Source organism: Mustela nivalis (genome assembly GCF_964662115.1).
Source record: "Mustela nivalis genome assembly, chromosome: 2".
Lineage (NCBI taxonomy): Eukaryota > Metazoa > Chordata > Mammalia > Carnivora > Mustelidae > Mustela > Mustela nivalis.
The window spans coordinates 154,507,300-154,528,054 of record NC_139021.1 but is presented as its reverse complement, the minus strand read 5'-3'; the positions used below and the strand labels follow the sequence as shown (position 1 = coordinate 154,528,054).

At 42.4% G+C, this 20,755-nt stretch overlaps 1 protein-coding gene across 4 annotated transcripts in view; it reads right to left on the bottom strand.

The window, feature by feature from the left end:
* Positions 1–20,755, bottom strand: part of PLCE1 (phospholipase C epsilon 1) — a 326,743-nt gene that overhangs the window by 162,575 nt on the left and 143,413 nt on the right. For all 4 annotated transcript variants that reach the window (XM_082721986.1, XM_082721988.1, XM_082721987.1 and 1 more), the window contains exon 3: positions 17,450–17,738. In XM_082721986.1, the coding sequence (XP_082578112.1) occupies positions 17,450–17,738 (289 nt within the window). The remainder of the gene's footprint in view (positions 1–17,449; positions 17,739–20,755) is intronic.

Here is a 20,755-nt window from a genome sequence, read left to right as displayed (position 1 = left end):
AGTGGATCAGGAGTATCAGGGACTTGGGGTGTTTTTTGCACTTCTTCAGTCCATCCCCAAACTGCCTAGCAGTGTCCAGCCCCCAGGAGACACTGAGTTGACTGCTTAGTGAATGAATGAACATCATAATTCTCTCTGAATCTGCCTCCCCAATATTTTTTTAAAAATTGGGATCAAAAAAGAAAATATGCCACTTACTTGTTCTGGGGAGCAAGACACAAAGTTACATGGTGCTGTGCATATAGAAAGCTAACTAAACTATTTGGCTGGAAAGAGTGACAAAGGATATTGAAAATAGAAATCGAGGTTGGGAACTTAGCAAGACCCTATGGTCAATGGAAAATGTGAATGCTCTCTGGATCTTTTCCAGCTGAGTTCCTGGATATACAACACACTTCCAGAACATCTAACTTGGGCTTTAAAATTCCACTGGTGGGGGAAAAATACTATATATGTTATAGGTTCAGAACACAATCCATTTATGGGTTTGCAACTGAGGTGTTAAAACACTTCAGAAAAGGACAAAGACCGAAGGGCACAGGGTCTCATCAGACTGGAGGAGCGCAGCTGAAACAAGACAGAATCCCACTCGAAGACCCTTGAGGCCTCCAGCCTTTCTCCTTGGATAACTCTGAAAGGCGTCCAGCGAGTTCCAATTTGGGCAGGGGTTTGTTTATTCTGCTTGGTTCAAATCAGGGCTACGGATCCCTAATGGTTTTCATGTCCCTAAAGGTTTTCCACATTTGGGCAAGATCTATGCTTTATGGAAGCCAGAGGAGGCCCTGCTCCCAGACAGAGGGGTTGGGCCAATACACCAAGAGCACTCAGATGCCCGGACTCCAGGAAAAGGTTAGCAGCATCAACCCGCTGGCACGAGCCTGGAGATTTTCACAGTGGTGCTCTGTTGGTAGTAAAAATGCCTCCATTCTTAACCAACTGTAATTTTTATTACATTTCATTTTTCTCCCAGTGATGCTAAATGTTCAAGACTAGTCTTTTTCCTGTAACCGCTGCCTTGTGCCAATGAAACTACATAGGCTCCCACCAGCTTCTGGCTCTTCATTCTGGGTGCACCATTCCTAATCTGGAAATAACTCTCCTTCCTACAAAGGGTGACTGCCTCCAGGCTCTTGACCCCAACATGCTGCTGTTGGTCTGACCTTCCTAATATTGAATGTGCTAAGAGCCTATGACAGCCCTCTAATGCTTTAGGTCCAGGTTTTCACCTTGCTCTCAGAACTATAACCACACCTACAAATTAACCTCTCTCTATCCACCCACTAGATTGTTGTGGAGAATCATTTCCTCATTGCTTCGGAGGCACTGCACTCATTCTGACCCTGGCACCTCATCTCACCTGCTTCTCCTGCCTGGAGCCACTCCTGTGTCTCCCAGGGAGATCCCTTTCACCCCGACCAGAAGCCAGTTCAAAGACAACCTGTTTGTGTTTGCAGCCCTTTTCTTCTTTGTCCAAAACTTCCAGCCCAGTTTCTTAAACCCATAACCTGAAATCCTCTAGAGCTTGTGCAAATCTCAGAATACAATCCAGGGGTCCCAAATGTAGATGCCTACAAGGTCAGGCAGGTACCAGGTGTAGCTAGGAAGAGTATGGAGCTGGTGTGTCTTATCTGGAGGGTTAGTGTGTGGGTCAGGGGTCAACCCACAGGGCCAAAAGTGAATGGTGGCTCAGGATTGCCAGAGAAGCCAGAACTCTACATTTTAAGGCAAAATTCCCCAGTTTTTAAATTACTGAAGCTGTCAAAGAAAAACACACATGGTCTGGATTTGGGACACAAGGGAGGTTTTGCTTCCTTGGTATAAAAAGTAAGATAGGACTTCAGCTTATAGTACTCACTGAACTTGGTGCAGGGTGGGGAGTGTAAGTCTCTGTTCCCAGAAGGGGACTGTCTTCAACCTCCCTCCCTAGGTCATATGGGGCTCTCTTCTAAACTTCTCAGAATACAGGTCTCAGAAAAAGGGAGCTGGACTACTAGGCCATTCCCCACCTCCTCAGAACCACCACACACCAGCACATTAGCTAATACTATCTAGGTCTCTTTTGCAGAATAATCATTTATTTTCAGATTCAACAGCCATGATGATTTTAATGTAAATATGTAAATATTTTAATTTGGGGTACAAAAGAAGGGGTAGTGCAGGTGGGGGCATCTCTGGTTTATTTTTATCAGAATCATTCTTTTGAAACACCCACCGTATGTTCACTTCTGCTTCAAAGCCTCTGATGGCTTCCCACTGCTTATACCCCAACTGGCCTAGGGGTATAAGGACACATGGGAATAACAGAAACACACCAGCAAGAAATCATTTCATAACTGTCCACCTCACTGTGGGCCACATGATACCTCCCGACTGGGCAGAACTCTGTCTTCTGCCACCTACCTTCTATTGCATACTGAGCAGGGCTGGGACCACCCAAATGATTTTTGTAAATGATGCATGAAGGACAGTCATTGCTGGTAAATTAACTTCTGATGCTGGTGATGCTCAGAGGATGGCAGGAGATGGCTTCAAATGTTCCTTCCCGGAGTAGTACGGATACCTGTGTGTTAGCCTGGAGTTTTGTGCTTGTGTTTATTTGTTCATTCATTCAATCAACAAGTATCTTCTGGGTCCCTTCTGTGTGTTGGTTGATGTGTGGGATTTTTGGTAGAGAGCAATATATTTGCTTTGCCCATTAGCTAATAGGAGTCTCTCCTTCTCTCATTCAGTTAATTCTGTGCTGTGACTATTGGGAAGATCCTCATCTACCCTTATAAGTACCTATATTAAAGAATGCTTCAGATACCCTTGAAGTCCTCAGCTGTCTTTAGGTCAAGGAGGTGTCAGGTATGCAGGAAAATGTCAGATGGACCTGCATTCAAATAAGGGGTTCCATGTTGTACTTAGATACATATGTACATAGAGAGGAAGAGGGAGAGAGTGAGAAAGAGAGACTGAATGGGAGAGCACCTGAATGATTTCCTAGTGGTTAAGAACTTGGATTTGGGAATCAGACTGGCTTGCAATCACATGCTGGGTTTGCCCCTACTAGCTGATCACCCCAGGTAAAGATTTTGGTTCTAAACTTGGTAGTTTCTAAGTCCAGCTCTTGTGAGTTGCCAAGGTCTCTGAAACTTGGTATATTCTCAGTTCCCTTCTATGTTCCTCAGAACCTACAGAAATATTTGTTTGAAACAGATTTTAGATGAGTCTGCTTCTTAATGCAAAAACATGACTCTGGATATGCACAGTTAAATACCCACCAATGCTACCAAGGGTGTTTTTGGTGACTGTGAAGTTCACAGGGGAAAGCCTCAGAGGGGCTGAAGCATACATTTGTTCACACCTTCAAAGAACCGCTTGTGGGGTTAATATTATAGGAATCATGTTTTTAAAAGTTTGTGGCCATGATGAAATAGAGTTAAAAGACTTTAAGTACCAAATATGTATTTCTAGCTGGAAAAATATTTTAGACTTTCTTGAAGATGATAAAATATCTTCTGTTGGGATTCAGTTCCTTAAATTCCCTCTTAACTACTTTAACTGTATTACTAATTTATGATTTCTTGGTTTTAAGACCTAATTCAAACAGAAGTTTAAATAAGACTCAGACTATCTTGAGATTTTCCTTTTTCCCCCTTTAAGTATTTACTACTGACCCACACATTATTATAAACAAATTATAAGCATATTCCATTATGTTCTATAACTGTTCCCAGGGACAAGAATTTTTGTAGTTCATATAAAATTAGTCTTTGTTTTTTAAAGGACTAAATAATCCAAAAACACTCAAAAGGTTAAATTTACTGCAAAATCTCAATTTTATACATCTTCATAAAAATATATCAATTTTAACTTGAACACTAAATTCTGTACCAATCATAGATTTTAGACATGGCTCCTAATCCTAGGTATAAATGCTTTGCATCTTTTCCATTCTGCAGGGGAGAGAGATGATACCAACAAAGAATGAAGTAGAAACAAAAGAAGCTTCACCATACAGGTGAGGGCTTATTTTCTTTGGTGAAATAGGGCTTCACATTTCTTCAGGCTCTTAAATGGTTTTAGAAACCTCAAACTTCCCTCAAGAGGGTATGCTATGCTTATTTCAACTATAACATTTACACTGCAAACTGCATGTTTATCTGTCCGTCTCCTCCAATAGCAAGTGAATTCCTTGAAAGTTAAGGCTATATCTATTCACTGTTTTATCCCGAGGACCAAGCACAGGGCTTTGAACACAAGGGATGCTTAATAAATATTTGTCAAATAAAAAGTGCTCCACATCACTCGGCATCAGGAAATACAAATCAAAACCACAGTGGGATACCACCTCACACCAGTCAGAATGGCTTTAACAAGTCAGGAAATGACAGATGCTGGCAAGGATGTGGAGAAAGGGGTCCCTCCTACACTGTTGGTGGGAATGCAAACTGGTGCAGCCACTCTGGAAAACAGCATGGAGATTCCTTGGAAAGTTGAAAATAGAGCTACCCTATGATCCAGCAATTGCACTACTGGGTATTTACCCTAAAGATACAAATGTAGTTATCCAAAGGGGCACGGGCACCCAAATGTTTATAGCAGCAATGTCCGCAATAGCCAAACTATGGCAAGAACCTAATGTCCATCAACAGATGAATGGATAAACAAGATGTGGGGTATATATATAATGGAATACGATGCAGTCATCAAAAGAAATGAAATCTTGCCTTTTGCAATGACGTGGATGGAATTAGAGGGTATTACGCTAAGTGAAATAAGTCAATCAGACAAAGACAATTATCATATGATCTCCCTGATATGAAGAATTTGAAAGGCAACATGGGGGTTTGGGAAGGAAAAAATGAAACAAGATGCGATCAGGAGGGAGACAAACCATAAGAGACTCTTAATTTCAGGAAACAAACTGAGGGTTGCTGGGGGTGGGGGATAGGGAGAGGGTGGTTGGGTTATGGACACTGGGGAGGGCATGTGCTATGGTGAGTGCTATGAAGTGTGTAAACCTGGCGGTTCACAGACCTGTACCCCTGGGGCTAATAATACATATTAATAAAAAATAAAAAATTAAAAACAAACAACATTTAAATAGCATTTATGCAAAGTTCACTGAGATTTTAATTCTGAATAAAAAAAGCATTATAAAAATAAATATTTGTCAAATAAGCAAATGAATGAATAAATGACCTATTGCATGGGTCCTAAGGAAAATCTAACTGAAGATTCTACATGGGGATAGCCCCCAGCCTGTAGATACCTCCTTTCAAGTATCCCTTTAGATGCTACTGCTCTGGGTCCACAGCCATGGAAACAGGAGGGTGTCTCTCTTTCTGTGCGCATTTTGACTGAGCTAAGAGCAGAGCACTTGAAATAACAGTGGAGGGCTGGCATTCCAAGGTGTCAGCAATCATGACCACCATCATCATCCTCAGCATGGGCATCATTCCATTTATTTGTAATCATTAGGTGCCGGCTGCTAGGCTAAGTTCTTTATATGCATTATCTCATTTAATCCTCCAAACAACTCTAACAAGTTGTGCTCTTATTTTCATTTTATGGATGCCGACACTGAAGCCTCAAGAAAGTCACCTATGGGGTGCCTGGGTGGCTCAGTGGTTAAGCCGCTGCCTTCGGCTCAGGTCATGATCTCAGGGTCCTGGGATCGAGTCCTGCATCGGGCTCTCTGCTCAGCAGGGAGCCTGCTTCCTCCTCTCTCTCTCTCTCTGCCTGCCTCTCTGCCTACTTGTGATTTCTCTCTTCTCTGTTAAATAAATAAATAAAATCTTTAAAAAAAAAAAAAAAAGAAAGTCACCTATGGGTGGCTCAGTTGGTTTAGTAGTAGCTCAGGTCATGCTTTTGGAGTCCCAGGATCGAGTCCCATATGGGCTCCCTGCTCAGTGGGGAGTCTACTTCTCCCTCTGACTTCTCCCATCTCATGCTCTCTCTCTCTCATTCTCTCTCTCTCCAATAAATAAAATCTTTTTTAAAAAGTCACCTATTCAAGATAACATGGTGTTGAAATCAAGTCTCAAACCCAAGACAGAATGATGCTCACATTACATTTCTTTAAATCAAGAAACAACTCAGAGGCTGACAGTCCTATCAGGACAAAGAAGAGCCCCAAATCAAACTTGTCTTATTCACTCTGAGCCCCTCTCCCCATCTTACTTCAACAAATCCTCTGGTCCTCCCCTCTCTCTTCTCATTTGAATGGGAGCCCCAAATGGTCTTCTGTATGGCAGCTGATAACAATGGTACTGGAAACGAGGGGCTTGAATCCATCAGAATCTTCACATAGGCTCCAAAAGCCTCTTTTAAAACATGACCCATGTAGTATGTGCTCATGGAAATAAACATTTGAACAGTATAGATGAGTGGAAAGTGACAAATAAAAGGCTTCTCTTGGAGGTAACCATTTTTGTTGGTTTCGGTGTCTGTTTTGGGGCTGTTATGTCCTTACACTACAAAAGCTTTACATCCCTATTTCTTTAAATATTCCCTTCTCTGAAAGAAGAATATATTCAATCACCTCGATGAAAGATGAGGAGTTTGGCACATTTTCCCAATTACTGTGACTTGTATACTTTCAGGATTTTTTTTTTCCTATTGGTAATTGCCTCAGCTTTAAAAAGTATTCGAACTTATCTCTTTACCTTTCAATTTAAATGTATTTCTTGACTCCCCAGGATTATCTATCTGCTTTGCTTTTTGTTTGTTTTCTAGTTAAACTCACCTTGTTCAGGGTAAATACAACAAATTTTTGTTCTAGTTTGGTTTTCGGGGGGGGACATAGAAAAATCATCTTTTAGTACTTTTTCATTTAAAATATTCAGGAGTTCGGCTTTGTTATTTTGGGGAAAGCTCGGAGTTTAATTGCTGTTTTGTCTTTAGGTAGTTTCAAATAACTATCTTGCAAATGAATTTCTAGAACATGGACCATTCTGAGATTCTGTACCTATGACTAGACATTTTCATGACCAGCTCAAATATGGAGATCCCAAGTAGCTACCTGGCATTGCTGTCCTCACCAATCACTTTTCTGAATTCAGTGGTTAGGACTTTTTTTTTTTAATCATAAAAAATGTTTTTGTTTCCTATTTTAGAGGTTTTAGCCTCTTATACTAAATAATTAGCCTTTAATGAACCCTTAACTTCCTAAATTCTTGAAGTGATGGTGGGGATGGGGTGGCAGTGGGCATATAATCCAATAATACTAATAATTTTTAACTATTAATAACCAATTGGAATAACTTCTTTTCAAGGTTTTATTTATTTATTTGACAGAGAGAGAGGTAGAGATCACAATCAGGGGGAGAGGCAGAAAGAGAGGCTCAGCTGGGAGTCTGACATGGGGCTTCATCCCAGGACCCTAAGATCATAACCTGAGCTGAAGCAGACATTCAACCATCAGAGCTACCTAGGTGCCCCAAATTGGAAGGATTTGAAATGATTTTTTATTTTTTATTTAATTAAAAAAATTTTTTTAAAGATTATTTATTCGACAGAGAGAGAGGGGTCACAAGTAGGCAGAGCAGCAGGCAGAGATAGAGTAGGAAGCAGGCTCCCTGCTGAGCAGAGAGCCTGTGAGCCTCGATCCCAGGACCCTGAGATCATGACCTGAGCTGAAGGCAGAGGCTTAACCCACTGAAACACCCAGGCGCCCCTTGAAATGATTTTTTAAAATAGATAGCAATAATGGTCATCTTGGGCTCAGCTCTCTTTATCCATACTACATCCATCCAATACCCACATTCCATTAATTCTACCCCTTTCCTGCGCCTCTCTGCTGCTTCCCCAGGATTCAGACTTTTTGGTAGAGTGAACAGTCCATGCACCGCACAAAAGTGCTTACCCGAGTGGAAAAGAGGTCTGAAATCCAGCTAGCATGCTGTGCCCTAACTGAAATGCATGGGTATGAGGCTGTATCAGCCTGTAGAGAGTGAGGAAGGAGGCCTTTTTTAATTTTTACCGGTTGCTAAGTGTGCCAACAACATCCTACTAGGCTTAGCAATACCCTTCCATGTGCCTCTGGTTCTCACTGCCCTCTCCCTCCCTCCATCTTCTACACCAAGCACACTCACCTTTAGTATCAGAGGCTAATCCAGCAGGTTTGGTGGTGAAGCCCAAGAGTCTGTATTTTGGACACTTATGCCAGGGTTAAGATGATACTCTTTGGGGGGTGCCTGGGTGGCTCAGTGGTTAAAGCCTCTGCCTTCGGCTCAGGTCATGATCCCAGGGTCCTGGGATCGAGCCCCGCATCGAACTCTAGGCTCAGCAGGAAGCCTGCCCCCCTCCCCGCTCTCTCCGCCTGCTGCTCTGCCAACTTGTGATCTCTGTTTGTCAAATAAATAAATAAAATCTAAAAAAAAAAAAGATGACACTCTTTGCAGCCCCACCCCTTACTGCAACCAGAAGGATCTTTCTAAAAACCCAGTTTGATTAAATCCCACCCTTCGTTAGTACCCTTCAGTGTCTCTCTCCTTCCCTACAACGTGAAATCGAAGCTCCTTATCTTTAAATACAGCCCCCTGGAGACCTATCTTCTCCTCCCTGCCCCAGCCCTATGCCTTCCTACTCAGCCTTTGTACTTCCCAAGCTTTGGTTGTTCCCTGAACATACTGTGTGTCTTTCTGTCTCAAGCCTTTGCACCTTGTGCCCCATTCCCCGTTCCAGTTGCTCTCAGCTCTTCCACCTGTCCCCTGTCCGCCTCAGTTGACGCCATCAGTAACACTCCAGATCTCTATTCTAACCCAGCATGTCACTCTGCTCACAAGCCTCACTGGGATCCACTAAAGAAAGAATAGGCAATTATGTTATTATGGGGCCATGATTGAGGAGTGCATGGGTTGGTATAGTCAGGGTGGCTCTGGACCCCCAGAGGCAGATAGTGCCTTGGAAGGAGGGGATGGAGTTCAGACAGGAGTAAGAGAGGCCCCAGAGATAGCCCTGCAGCCATTCGAGGGTCCTGGTGCTGAGAATGCTTTACTGAGATGATGAAAATGGCTTTTGTGCCAATTCAAAAACCTCCTGAATGTATTTGCATTTTCATTTGTATGAGTTATATATATTTGTACAACCTACAGTATAAATTAGTATTTTCTTTTTTAGGTTCTAAAATTATCGCATTCAAGGGCGCCTGGGTGGCTCAGTAGGTTAAGCATCTGCCTTCATCTCAGGTCTTGATCAGGACCCCAGGTCCCCACATCAGGCTCTGTGCTCAGTGGCAGGTCTGCTTCTGCCTTTCCCTCTCCTTCTGTGATCTCACTCTCTTTCAAATAAATAAATCGGCTCTTTAAAAATATAAAAAAAGTCTCATTCAATTAAGTGTTATAAAATAGTAATGACTACATGTTTCTTGATTCTGTGAACACACCTGCCACTTGATTCCACGAAGGTTTACGCCATATGGCTCTTTCTAAAAACCCAATCTGATCAAATCACACCCTTCCTTAGCATGCTTCAGTGTCTTTCATTACTCACAAGGTAAAATCCAAGCTTTTTATCATAAAATACAGCCCCCTGAAAACGTATACCGTGCCTGGTCCTGTGCCAGGCAAAATGTGTATGGGAGGAGGATGAGCATCAGAGCTCATGACTAGAAAAAACCCCAAACAACTAAAACGAGGTAGAGATAGACATTGCTACTGGGGAGCTGCAAACATGTCGCCATCATAGCAGTGACCATGAGCCTTGGAGAAGCTTGGTCTAGGTTGGCTGCACATACCTATTCTCTGTGCGACCTTGGGCAAGTCACTTAACCTGTTTGAGCCTCAGTTTCCTGGAGTTAATAATTTCCTCCTCACAAGACTGTGAAAAGGACTCTCTTAGGGGCGCCTGGGTGGCTCAGTGGGTTGGGCATCTGCCTTTGGCTCAGGTCATTGTCTCAGGTCCTGGGATCCAGCCCTCCATCAGGCTCTCTGCTTGGCAGGGGGCCTGCTTCCCTCTCTCTCTGCTTACCTCTCTGCCTACTTGTGATCTCTATCTGTCAAATAAATAAATAAAATCTGTAAAAAAAAAAAAAAAAAAAAGGACTCTCTTAGTTTCCTGGTGCTGCTGTAACAAGTTACCACGGTTGGAATGCTTGCTAACAATAGAAATCTATCTTCTCCCAGTTGTAGAGGCTAGACACTGAGAATCAATGTGTTGGCAGGGCCATGCCTCCTTTAAGACTCTAGTTAGAATCCTCCCTTGCCTCTTCCCACCTTCTGGTGGTGGCTGGCACTCTTTGACATTCCGTGGCTTGTGGGTGAGCCTCCCATCTTTGCCTCCATCACCACATTGTACTCACCACAGTGGGTCTGCTTCTAGGTCTCTTCTCTTCCTCAAACAGGGTAAGCCAGCTGCTGGGTTTGGGGCTCACTCTCACTGAAAATGACCTCATCTTCACTTGAATACATCTGCAAAGATCCTATTTCCTAATCAGGTCACATTCATAGGTACTAGGGGTTAGGACTTCTACATATCTCTTTTGTGGTCTATAAATCAACCCACAATGAGGACTAAATGAAATAATACAGAAGGAGGGCATGCTGCAGTACCTGGAACGTGGTATGGACTCAACCTGCTGCCTAGATCCACTCACTCACACCATTCCTGACTACCTGCGTACCCAAGGGTGAGATTCTTAATGTCTCTGGGCCTCAGTCTCCTCATTAGCAAATAGTAGTACCTCCTTCACTGGACCACGGAATAATGGCTTTCAATGCAATCACACAGGCAAACCCTCAGAGCAATACCTGCTACCCAGCAAGGAGTAAGAAAATGTTAACAATAAGAATTAACACTGTAATTCTACCCAACTTGACCTGCCCGTATGCTCAATTTTCTCTTTACAAATGGAAGAGTTTAAAATGTCAGAGATAACAGAAATGGAGGTGTTGTCTTGAAAAAAACTTAAAAAAAAGAAACATAATTCCTCTGCCTGACCCTTCTTCCCCTTCAAAATGTAGATAATTGTTTTGGTGACAGAAGCATCATGTCTCCTGTTACATGTGAGGTATGTGACTTCACCCTCCTCTGGTACTTTGGAAGCACCCCCTGGTTATGAGCAGAGGTGCAGAGACAGAGTCCTCGGGTACACCTGGCCATGGAGTGACATGCTTGATCACATGCTGTAATTTACTCTGAGGCTACACTTGGGTGTGGAGTCATAGTCCTCGGTCACATCTGAGCATGTTTAGGTCATACCTAGACATGGAGTCACATTCTGGGTCACACTCAGGTCTAGCGTCACAGTCCGGGATGACACCTTACTACTGTGGACCCAAGGCACTTGGCTTTGTCCTTTACCCACCAGATTTACTGACCCCATGAGCTACAGAACCTACCAACAGTTGTGCAGCCCAGCACTTCATAAATCTCTTGGCGGGTAGTAAGAGCTACCTCAGTAGACCTAAAACCTAATATTACATTTTCGCTGGAGTGAGAAATACTGTTGTTCAAGTTGAAGATTTCCAGATGTAATCCCTTACATTCTTCCCAGAGGTGACATAGCACTGGGCCACAGTGAATGAATACTTTCTAGTTGATTAACTGGTACAGAAACATACCCCAAATTACATAAAGCATACTTTTAACCACCAACAAAACAATTTCAAAACCACAGAACTAATAAGTCAGAGGATTTCTTTAAATAAACTTAAATCTGGGAATTAGAAGTATGCATATGCCTTCCACTGCTGGGTAGGCACGTAAAGGGTGATTGTTTTGATTATGAGGAAGTCAACGAAGACAGCCTTTATAAACTAAATTATTTATGAGGTATAGTCACATAGTTCTAATATGTGTATGTGTTCTTATTACAACTTCTTGTTTTTATCCTTGAGGGTATTAATTTTAGAAAAATACACAAATAGAATATCCTTATTACAATAAAAGAAAAATTTATTAGACCTTTCTATCAGAAACAAAATACTGTCTACTTTCAATAAGAATATTAAATATGTATGGCACTTTTTGTTTTCATGTTGATATTCTATTTACAATCTACATATGACCCACACCTTTAAGATAGTAATTCTTTACATATACAGACACACACTCAAACTGGCTAACATGAAGAGTGGAGTGTTCTTTCTGCTACATAATTCGAATATGAACAAGCTTTGTCCTGGTCTTATGCAAATACATTATCCTTTAATTTACAAACTTACTTAGCAACAGCTTGAGAAGGAAAAATTGAATTTAATATACCAAATTTATTATATTGGCTCGTACAATATGCACATTTGAAAATACTTAGCTGCCTTCAAATAAAAAATCCTTTCCCTTACCACTGATTTTTTTCTAATTTTACTATAAGTGTTTTACATTAATATCAGCAATGTCCCTCTTTATTTTATCTCGGTCTTGTAATTTTCAGTGGAGAGGACATTGGAAAAAAAAGAAAACAAAAGCAGGCAATGGGTTTAGAAAACCTCCTGATTATTGATGTCGATAATTCTTGTGGCCGTCACTGCTATCGGGAGTTGATCCTGAGATTCTAGCAAGGTAAAGAGGGATGGAGAGAAAGGGACCCAGACTGGAATTAAATGGCGTAAATGCTCCATTTCCCACTTTGAGAAACCACACCTTGGTAATCCAGGGCACACCCTTGCTAATCAATGCTTCAAATATCAGGAAATGTTTCTTGTTTTTTGGCAAACTTTTTACTTTGTAGACAGACCATCCTCGGTGGTCCTGAAGGCAGAAAATCGGGAATGTTTGTATCCTAATTGCCAGCTGTCTTTCTAGAGTCGCCTGTACCATCGGAGGTGTGGAAGCTCAGTGAGATACTAAAGAGTCAGCAGAATCCTGTGGTCTGTGGTAAAGAAGCAAGGCTGCAGAACTCTGGCCAATCAAGCCCGAGTCCCCAGTTCCTGACTTATTACTCCTTGTTACTCCTAAACAACTGACTGGACATTTTCTTTCCTAGTCTCACCTACTGCAGGCAGCTGCAACCCTCGTCTTGTAATCACAACCACTTCCACAACACGAGCCAACTTGCTCCCCCTTTGGAAGTTCACATGAAGAGCTGTCTGTTTTCAAATTTCTTTTTCCACAACCTGGATTCTAACATCGTAATAAACCTGAGACCAAAGACCTACATAACAGCTTCTTCCTCTTCTAGAAAGTTTTTATTCTTTTTTATGGCAGGGATGGGGGGGGTGGTTTAAATACATACAAAATGTAGCATCTTAACCACTTTTAAGTGTCTATTTTAGTGGCATTAGATACATTCACACTGTTGTACAGAACTCTTCATCTTGTAAAATGGAAACTCTATACTCATTAACAATGACTCCCCATTCCCTGTCTCCCACCAGCCCTTAGTCTCTATGATGCTGACTGTTCTGGGTGCTTCATATAAATGGAATCAAGGGGCCCCTGGGTAGCTCAGTTGTTAAGCATCTGCTTTCGGCTTGGGTCATGGTCCCAGGGCCCTGGGATTGAGCCCTGCATCAGGATCCCTGCTCAACAGGGCAGTCTGCTTCTCCCTCTCCCACTCCCCCTGCTTGTGTTCCCTCTCTCGCTGTGTCTCTCTCTGTCAAATAAATAAATAAAGAAAGAACTTTGGGGAAAAAAAAATGGAAGCATACAGTACTTGTCTTTTTCTCTACCTTTCCCAACTCCCTTTAATCTATTTCAAACATGCTCTCTCTCATGGGAGAAGTCATTCTTTTTTAATCTCTTTCTTACCCTTTCCCTCTGGGAGAAAAAACAAATTAAACCCTGCCTGGCCTCTCTTCCCTTCTTCTCGCCATTTATAAGCCTCCATTAAAAAAGGGAGGGTTGGGAACTACTGAGATAATAATTTTCTGATTCTTTTATATCAGCATGAGTTTTAGTATATGTGCTGCCGAAGCAAGCACTATATCAGCATGAGTTTTGAAAAGTGATTAACCATACAAGAGAACTAGATGCCAACATCTAAAATCTCCAAAATGGCCTGAAGTTCTTTTCAAAATCTTCATAAAAGTTTCAATTTAACTCTGTTCACCTTGATTAAACTTATTTCCCTTAAGCAGGAAGCGTCTTTTAACTCATTTGTACTGCTTTTTGTTTGGAGGCTGATTCTCAGTATTCCAATAATAGTGTTTGAAGAGACTAAAGAGAAAACACTTCCCAACAGAGTATATAGATTTCAACCCTGTGGTGGGTTAAAGAAGTTTTTGAGGATGAGAGTCAACCAAATCACAATGTTTAATACTATGTCTCTAGGAAAGTATTCTCTGTTCCACACAGTCCCTGAGAAATGAACTTCTGGAATACAAGTTATTTATAAAATGGGGACTGAGTCTGTGCTATATACTTCCTAGCGATTTTCATTAGCAATACAGAGCTGAAAGCCATTGGCCAACTCAATGCCACAGGACACACAGTGAACATTGAGAGAAGCGGACAACCAGGTCACAGCGCCAGCATGTCTTCCAGACCCCTTGCTGGAGTATATGGCCAACAGAGTTCAAGACCCAACTGGTATAGGCTGAACCTATAGATTCTATAAACATTCTATGATTCTGAATACCTGTATGGTTTTTGGGATGTATTTTCTTCCACTGCATGTTAAAGAAACACATGGTTCACTATGGCACATACAGACATTGAAGACCCCATGGGAGAGGGCACTAAAGTCAGAGAAGTTTTCCAAGAGAACAAGTCAGAGCTACAGAAGTAAGCCTGGAGCAGAAGCCAGCCAGCTAACTGTATTGTTCAGCAGAAGCTACTTAAAGAAGGATATAAAAAAGAGCTACAAAAGAGAAAGTTAAAGAAAATCCCAACTCTTGCATAAATTGCCAATTTAAAGATAACATATTAGCTGAAGGTCCAATGAATCTCTGAGCTGGGAATGTTGATCAAAAAGTTCTGATCTGGGGGTGCCTGGGGGGTGCAGTCAATTAAGTGTCTGACTCTTGGCTTCAGCTCAGGTTGTGATCTCAGGATCATGAGATCGAGCCTGGTGCTGGGCTCCAGGCTCAGTACACAGTCTGCTTGGACTCTCTCTCCCTCTCCCTCTGCCCTTTCCTCCCCATATCTCTAAAATAAATAAATAAATCTTTAAAAAAAGTTATGATCTGAACAGGGAAGTACAAATAGCAATTGAGATCAAGTTACTGTCAGGGCAAAAGACATGCTAACGAGCAGTCTCCTTTTTTCTCCCCAAAGGTCTGTGTAGGACTGGAGGCAGCTGCCTTGGTCAGGGAACCTAGAGTTCCCTCCCTTTGCAATTAATGGAGACGAAAGAAAGTGGCTTTCATGGACTTTTGTTTGTTTGTTTGAGGTCTCATGTTTTGGGCCAGGCCATTTGTCACAAAGAACATTAACTCCCTCTCTAAACTCTTTGAACTATTAAAGCCACTTTCACATTATTTAGTACTTAACTCTCTGTGAAGTATTCTTCAAATACTTGGTGCACACAAATCTGGCCTCCTCATTAGGATCATAAACAACCTAAAGGCAACTAAATTGACTTGTACTTCATGAGAATCTCTGAAGCATGTGGGTGGTCAGTCGGTTAAGTGCCTTCGGCTCAGGTTATGAACTCAGAGTCCTGGGATAGAGCCCCACATCAGACTCCCTGTTCGGTGGCAAGCCTGCTTCTCCCTTTCCTTCTACCCCTCCTCCCTGCTCATTCTCCCTCTCTATCTGTATCTCAAATAAAGAAATAAATAAAATCTTAAAAAAAAAAAAAGAATCACCCATATACCTAAACATGGCTGGGCATGGATGGGGTCTCTGACAAACACAAGTTGTCAAACTCATAGGACGAAGTTCTCAGAGTCACAAGCCTTAAAGCAACAATAACTCCACATGCCCATCTCAGCCCGGCTTCCCAGGAAGAGCATGGACAGAGAATGGAAGATTGGTAGTCACCAGGAATCACAACAGGGTAGAGAAATCCTGAGTCCTGTGCATGGGGGAAACTGCTTACCACCTAGAGCCTACCAGCTCCATGACTGCAGGAACTGTGTTTTGTTCCCCACCCAGCACCAAGCATCCAGTAGGGACTCAGAAAATATATGCTGAATAAATGATAAACATAGGAAACACTTTGGTCTCTTGGATGAGTATCCCCACACCTTGTGTTTTCCTTCATTCATCATTTATCACCAAGATGCAAAAGTTAAAATGACTCTAGAAAACAAACCAATACCAACTTGGTACCACATGGTACCCACATGGTACCCAGGGAGGTGTGTACTTCCTCTCGGGCCTGCCCAGGGTGTGTGTTGTGGGGAGGGGGAGGAAGGTCACTGGCCTACAAGCTACAGGTCTGGGACTTGCTGTGGAGGGACAAGAGCTGCTCTCCTTGAGAGAAATGGCCGGATGTCAGATCAAGCTCTTGGCAGCCCCCAGGCAGTGGAACATTGCTCTGCATGGTCCCTGTCTGGCTGGCAGCTTCCTGCCAGGGAAGGCTGCCAAGTGGGTTGTGACAGCTGTGCAGTGCACAACTCTCCAAGGTTCTTTGGTGCACTGCCATTTCTGACCTGCCTCTCTGCTACTCGTGGGAAGTAGCTAGGAAGTTCTGGTGCTCAGGGACCCCATTTTCCACTGGCTTTCATTTTTTAGCGGGATGCCTAACTATCCTGCTTTTTAAGATGGGAGTCATTGGAGATGGCCTTTAGCTTTTCTGGTTGACATGAACCTACTGATTCTGTGTGGTAAGAAGAACTGCATTTCACTCTGTTCCATATCAGTGTTGGTTTTCACTGGGACCACATGACCAAATTTGTTCACAAGACTTTCATCACAGTAATTGACATGTCATAGACTACAAGTAGGAGAAAACCTGTCTGTATAACTTTTTTTTTTTTAAAGATTTTATATATTTATTTGACAGACAGAGATCACAAGCAGGCAGAGAGACAGAAGGAAACAGGCTCCCTGCTGAGCAAAGAACCGGATATGGGGCTCGATCCCAGAACTCTGGGAGTCATGACCTGACCCGAAGGCAGCGGCTTTAACCCACTGAGCCACCCAGGTGCCCCAACCTTTTTTTTTTTTTTTAAATAAAGATTTTATTTATTTATTTCACAGACAGAGATCACAAATAGGCAGAGAGGCAGGCGGAGAGAGGAGGAAGCAGGCTCCCTGCTGAGCAGAAAGCCCAATGTGGGGCTCAATCCCAGGACCCCGAGATCATGACCTAAGCTGAAGGCAGAGGCTTTAGCCCACTGAGCCACCCAAGCAACCCCTGAATATTTTTTTAAAATTAAAGATAGTCTTGTAACCATTTATTTCTTTTGAAAAAGAAATGTCAAATTCGTAATGCTTAGTATTTGGAATGTTTACACCTTAAAGGATTTTGATAAAGGACTACATTATTTTTTATAGTTTACTAAAGTGGCAATCCTTATTTAAAATTGCCAATAAGTAAACCCAAGTTTCCATCAGGAGATGCATAAGCGTTAACTTAGATTCTTTTCTGCACTGAAAGATGAAAAGTTAAAAGTGACATTTCAGACATTACCTTTTAGCATCATTCGTCCAGTGGATCCTCCAAAAGTACTGAGTAGGCCACTTCTTGCTCCCAAAGATGTGGTTGCTTCTAGGAGAGAGCCCGTGATGTACTGAGATATGGACGTTCTCTGGAGGGTGGCCCGGTACTCACATATGGTGTCTTGGACACACTGTTTTAAGCATGGACCAATGCTAATCCTTTCATGGGCTGCCTCGGAGGCCGGGAGATTTGTGAAGACATGGAGAAGAGATTCAATTGTATTTTCTATTTCTTCTCCGCTTCTCACTGCATTGTAGATCTGTGAATAGCACAGAGTACAGGAAGTATTAATCTAGTTTCTTAGAAAAGCAAATTAGTTTGTTGACAAAATGCCAGGATGACTTATGAAGAAAGAAGGCTCAGTTGCTCTAAGCACAAACACTCTTGAGCACTGGACTCATGCATTAACCTGAACATTCTACAGACACCATTTATTTGGAAAAGCTATGTGCAGTTATGAAATCGGCCATTCAAACAACCCTGCTATCAAACAGAGCACTTACAAGTTGTTCCAACCAAAAATATATTCAGCTCAAATTTCTCCTCTTCCTCCCTAGCAGAGTGACAAAGTCAAACCTTCCCTTTTTGTCCTTTTGGACTCCCCTGAGTGCCTGACTGTCCCAGGTCTGTCTGTCTCCAAAGAACACTTGAGCCTGACATTCATGAGGAATCTTTTCTCCATGTTCAAACTACTGCGAGGATGAGAAGGTCAGGGGAAGAAGTTCTATATTTCCCTCTTGGGCATAATCCTTCAATCCATCTGCTTGGTTCAAAATCTTTGTTTGACTCCTTTTGCCTCTTCAATCTTTCTCACCTTCCACCTCCAATGAGTTGACAGGCCCTGCCTATTCTTCTTGCTCTGTCTCTGTCACCATCCTGATTTCCTCTCCCCTTTATCATCTGAATTCACCAAGAATTATCTCAAGGAGACAGTACAGTTAGGACCAGTTCCCACCCATAATTCCAATACAGTTGTTAGCATGTGTTTATACAGATCCCGCTCTGTGGGAGGCAGTGCACTGAAAGATGGGGGGCAGGCACAAAGAGCAGCACACATCTCCGGTGCTGAAAAGCTGCACAATCTAATTTAGAAGATGGGGCCTGAAAATTAAGAGGTTTGACAGTCTTACAGGGAGGGTCTGGGTTTGTGAAGGTCTCTGGGAAACCCGAGACTTCTGGATGTATATAAAGAAAAGGGAAGAAATACTACATGGATGACTTAATTTAGTCTTCTGATAGTAGAATAAAAGTTTATTGTGTTGTCTCCACCTTAAGCACCTTGCTTAATTCATCAGATCAACAAGTGGCTATTTTGTATTTATATATCAGTTATGTGTCAGGTCTTGGTAAATAAGATAGCTTTTCCCCGGCACAGAGTTCAAAGTCTAGTAAGGGAGACAGATAGATAAGCAGAGAGTTCACGGTAGGATGAAAATGGAGAAATCCCTCTAGTGACATCAAGGAGTACCCAAGCAAGAAAAGACTCTCACATGTCCTCCAGGCTGTGCATGCAACCCTGTGATGCTGCACACTCCAAAGCTCACTTTAACCAGGACCCACTGGCCCTCAAGAAAACACCTACTGAGCTCTGCTAGGTCCTTAGGAGACCCTAGAATGTTCCTAGAACACCCCTGGTATTCAAACTGCACTGACTCTAACTAGATTTCTACTCTGCCTTTCATCCCCAACTGGTAGATACTTGCCACTTGAAGGAAAAGTGTGAATTTTGAGCTTTAAATATCTGCCATTAAATTTCTTGTGACCAGTGTGGCCAGGCAGATGTTGTGCTGGGGCAGAAAGAGCCCAGGCCTTGGGGTCAAGTATGTGGGTCGTATGGCTGGCTCTGCCTGGACCAGCTAAAGAGAGGGTCATAAACATGAACAAGCTGACTTGAATACTTAGAGAAAGCTTACTCTTCTGTAAAGTGGGGATACTAACGCTCCTTCTTAGGGACTTTGTGGGATTCACCAAGACCATGTATGTAAAGTGCTCAACATAGGGTTTTCAAATGACAACCATTACTATTGGGCAAGCAGAGTGTGGATTCTTCCATCCTCAAGGAATAGCAGGTGCTTGTATAATAACAAAGCACAGTCTGTGAAATTCACCATGATGGGGTTATACCCTTGCTCCTATGTGCTGCTTGATAATATCATCCTCCCTTATTTGGGTATACTGCAAGGGCAAACCGGGGTTGAGTGTTGCAAAGCTCAGGACATTGCCTTTCCTCTTACAGTTTCGAATCATAGAGGCAATGTCCAACACGCTAAGTCTCAAATGAATCCTTAAGAAGTTTAAATGCTCTAGAAGTTCAGAGAAAAGAATCCACTGTGAGGTTTGATGGCTAAAGAGGGCTTCGGAGGAAAGCAGATTTAAGCTGTGCTTGGAAAACAGGCACGGCTCTGATCAGAGCAGCTGGGGGAGGCAAATCACATTGTAAGCAAGGGTGAAGAGGCTGGAAAACAGAAAATGCCCTAAGGACAGTGAGCAGAACAGGGTATTTAGAGCAGAGAATGAGTGTTAAGGCATAACTGGAAAACCAGAAAGGTCAGCTGGCCTGATAAAGGAGAGCCTCGAATGTCAGGCAAAGAGGTTTAATCCATCAGAGGTAGGGAAACCTTCACTTTTTGGGGTTTATTTATTTTTATTAGAGGAATGATGCTAAAAGGGTTTTATTTTACAAAGATTAATATGCTGATCGTTCTTAGTTACTAATGGGTTTACCTATCACCTACTTTCTTTACACACCAAGCTGCTCCATTGCTCACTTGTTACCTTATGCATTCCAGTTTCCACAACACTCCTTCAGAGATCCCCAGTGGCTCGTTCAGTCCCTCATCCTGCTTCCCATAAATGTTTTTCTCAAATCATTAGATCTAGAGGGATTGGAGGAAATAAGGACTCCTTGATCACTGAAACACTTAGCATCCACTTCTCCTTTTGAACATTTACATTGCATATTAGGATATTAAAGACAGGGGCACCTGGGTGGCTCAGTGGGTTAAGCCTCTGCCTTCAGCTCAGGTCATGATCTCAGGGTCCTGGGATCGAGCCCCATACTGGGGTCTCTGCTCAGTAGGGAGCCTGCTTCCTCCTCTCTCTCTGCCTGCCTCTCTGCCTGCTTGTGATCTCTCTGTCAAATAAATAAATAAAATCTTAAAAAAAAAAGGATATTAAAGACAATGAAAAAGGTCAGAGTAAAGAAATCCATTTTACTTTGTTTTACTGAGTGTTTGGAGTATTTCTGTTACTTGACCATGGATTTCTTTTTCTTTC